This window comes from Spermophilus citellus, assembly GCF_964194105.1.
Source record: "Spermophilus citellus genome assembly, chromosome: 5".
NCBI classification, from domain to species: domain Eukaryota; kingdom Metazoa; phylum Chordata; class Mammalia; order Rodentia; family Sciuridae; genus Spermophilus; species Spermophilus citellus.
This window is the reverse complement of record NC_138186.1, coordinates 139586696-139590220: the sequence shown is the minus strand read 5'-3', so window position 1 is coordinate 139590220 and position 3525 is coordinate 139586696. Positions and strand designations below refer to the sequence as shown.

The 3525-nt window shown below is 35.2% G+C and overlaps 1 protein-coding gene across 1 annotated transcript; it reads right to left on the bottom strand.

Annotated features, from left to right (window-relative positions):
* Nucleotides 1–2240: 2240 nt before the first annotated feature.
* TAAR8 (trace amine associated receptor 8) lies at nucleotides 2241–3281 on the bottom strand (the record flags this gene model as incomplete). The annotated part of the gene is given in 2 exon segments (XM_081296496.1): nucleotides 2241–2864; nucleotides 2868–3281. Coding segments are annotated over 2 exon segments (1038 nt in total).
* Nucleotides 3282–3525: the final 244 nt, after the last annotated feature.

Sequence of the window (3525 nt, the reverse complement as noted above, 5' to 3'; positions counted from 1 at the left end):
ATAAAAAAAATACAATAACATGGTATTTTTAGTCAACCTCAAATTATGATTTATAAAGTACAGAAATGTACCTGTGTATAGGTAGAAATGTTTCAAAATTGTTGCTTATGTACTGCAACATAATTAATTTTTAATTTAGTATATGGAGAGGGGAGGTAATGAGGAAATGTAGGTCAAATGATGCAAAGAAGAAAAACCATAGTATAAATAAGCCTAGAGATCTACCTTGCAAGAGGAGTCTCATTTATGAAATTCTATTATATTAGGGACTTCTGTTAACATTAGTAGATTTTAGCAGTTCTTTTAACAACAAAGTAGCTATGTGACACAATTTATAACACTTCAGTAACAATGTCACTATGCTTCTAGATCCCATATAATTATGTAATTCACTTCAAATATATACAATAAAATTTATTTTTAAATAAATCATAAAAATAAAGGAAAAAGTACTGTAAGTAATAAATTTTTAGGCATCCAAAGGCATAAAGTCATCATTTAATACTCATGTCAAATAATTTGATTTTTAAATTAATATTACTAATGAGTCACTGCTTTTTTGAATATAAATGCAAAGCTGAAATGTCATTCTTTAAGACTGACCTTTAAATGGGCTGCAGTAAGTCAACAATGAAGAATGAGATATAAGTCAAAAGCATGATAGCTAAATAAAAACAAGTAAAGTATGTTCACAGGTTGTACAAACATCATGACCTCATAAGTTTCAGTTAAGCATCTACTAGGCCATCAGTAATAAATAAATTCTGTTACAGTAATACCAAATCAGGAGTGGTACTGGGAAGCAACAGTGACTAATTTATATTGTTAAATTATGTGTACAAATTTGTTATGACAAATCCCACTATGATGCATAATTATAATGCACAAAAAAATGATGTTTTGAAACAAACAAACAAAAAACAGTAATGCCCAACCACGTAGCTCTCTCAGAGAACCTATGTATTAACGATGGGCTATAGTGTATTTTTTGTTCGTTTCTGTTTTTATTTTTCACTATGCTGGGGTTGGCAACCGAGGCCTCACATATGCTAAGCAAACACTCCACCACTGAGCTAAGCCCCCATCCCCTATGATGTCTTATAACTTGTTCTTGATGGGTTATTCATAGTCCTACCACCAAATAATTGGGAAAGTTATCCTAATCCTGACTGAAACTGAGGCAAACCATAGTAATTATTTGTAACTCCCATAGATCATTTCTAAATTCATAAAAATACACAGAGGTCCACATCATGTACTTGTTGTTGTCTTAGTACTACCAAATTGAGAAAACACACATGGACTATTATGGATTAAGTTATTATGGTTTAAGCAGGAGCTTAAATAAATATATCTTTTATCAATCACAACAATCTTGTATTTTTAATAATTGTACATATATCTGAGAGGCACGGCATTTCTATGGCTACACCCCAGGCATAGGGGATTGCAACAGTTCTGCAGCACCCCCTTTGGCTGAAGCAAACAACTTGGGAACCAAAGCTCACCAAGATTGAAATACCTAGCTCAGTAATTTGTCTCAAGGTCAGATGTTATTTTGAAGAGTCCTGCAGAGTGAAGTTATTTTCCATCTTCAGCGTGTCCATGGCTGTGCAGTAACTTGATTTGCAGTTGTCAAAGATGTTTAGAGCTCATTTGGGTGAATAAATGAGGTTCAGAAGAGAGGAGTGGGGCTGTACTAATAGTGCATTTCATTTTGAGGAAAACAGACAAGGACTTTTGACAAAAAGACTTCCTTTATAATTAAAACTAACATAATACAGCAATACATGCATACCAATGTTTATATTAGAGCAACTTACAATCACCATATTATGGAACCAAATTAGGTCTCCATCAACAGATGAATGGATAAAGAAAATGTGGTATACATGCATAATGAAATGTCATTAAGCCATAAAGTATTAAAAAATTATGTCATTTGCTGGGGAAAAGATGAAACTAGAGAGCATCCTCTTAAGCTAAATAAGCCAGACTACAGAGTCCTGTTTTGATCTCCTACCTAGAAGCTAGAGAGACAAATGGAAAAATGTATCTCATGAAATGTAAGGGAGACTAGTAGGGTAGAGGAAGAAGATCAAGGAGAGAGAGAGGAGGAAAGAAAAAGGTGAAATACTAGAGACTGAAACTGATCAAATTATGTTTATTCATGTTGTATATTTAATTTCATCATAAGCACATAATTTTGAAACTATCTTTAGCTTCCTTCCACTTAATGCTTATACTTTTTCTGAAAATACACTTATGGTTGATGAACTACCCTTTAAAATTTCTCCACTTAAAATAAATTTTATGGCTTTTCTAAACCACGGGTAAAATAATGCATATATTAAAAGGTTCATGGCTGAGTTATAATAAGCACACCAACCGCAAATTTCATAAATGTAGGCAGGGGTGATAAAGCCCATAAAAGCATCAATTAATGTGTCTATTGTGTATGGTAACCATGAGATCAGAAATGCTACCACCGTGACCCCCAGGGTTTTGGCTGCTTTTCTCTCTCTCCTGGCCACTCTGGCTTTGTAACTCTCTGAAGATGATTCTGTTTCACTACTACCCATACTGGTTTCAATTTTTATAGCTTGCTGTTTAGCTACCACAAAAATCTTACTATATAGAATGGTCATAACAAGGGTAGGTATAAAGAATAACAGAAAATCTATCAAAACCCAATATTGATTGACAACAATTTGACAACGACCTACACAGTTAAGTGCACTTACTAAATTTTCCATACCATCATCACTGATACCTGTGTAAAACACGGCACCACTGTACACCAGGGGCAGGATCCAGGAGATGCAGATGCAAATCCCTGACACAGAAACTGTGAATTTGAAGGGCTAGATCAGAGGGTCGATAATAGCAATGTACCTGTCGATGGAGATGCAGCACAGGTGGAAGAGAGAAGAGTAGCAAAATGCCGCATCACAGCAAGTGTAAAAGGTACAAAATTTGGTTCCAAAGTACCAGCAGCTCTCCACGGACCTGACCATGCTGAAGGGCATCACAGTCACTCCCACCAAAAAGTCAGCACAGGCCAGAGAGGCGATGAGGAAATTGGTTGGAGAGTGCAGCTGCTTGAAGTAGAGAACAGAAGTCATCACTAGAAGGTTTCCCAGCACAGCCAGCACAGCCCCAAAGCCAAACACTGCATAGAGAATCACCTGGGGCCCTGGCGAGTAGGGAGTTTTAATACAGGACCCATTCACATTCTCATAGCAAAGCTGCAAAACTGGTTGGGAAAAGTTGCTGGTCATGTTCTGCAATTTGATGCTTGTGGTATTTCTTCCCTTCTGTGGTAGGAAATATTAATTTTGAGTTGTGAAAACTAAAAAAAAATCATACTGCATATCTGAACAACTGCTGGAAATCTTGCCTCAGAGTGTATCATTTTTCCATTTTAATTATGAATAAAATTAAAATAAATATTAATACTCACAAAACCATTCTATTTTTTATTATACAGTTATTTCTCTGTTTCTGTATAAACTTTATGGTTAA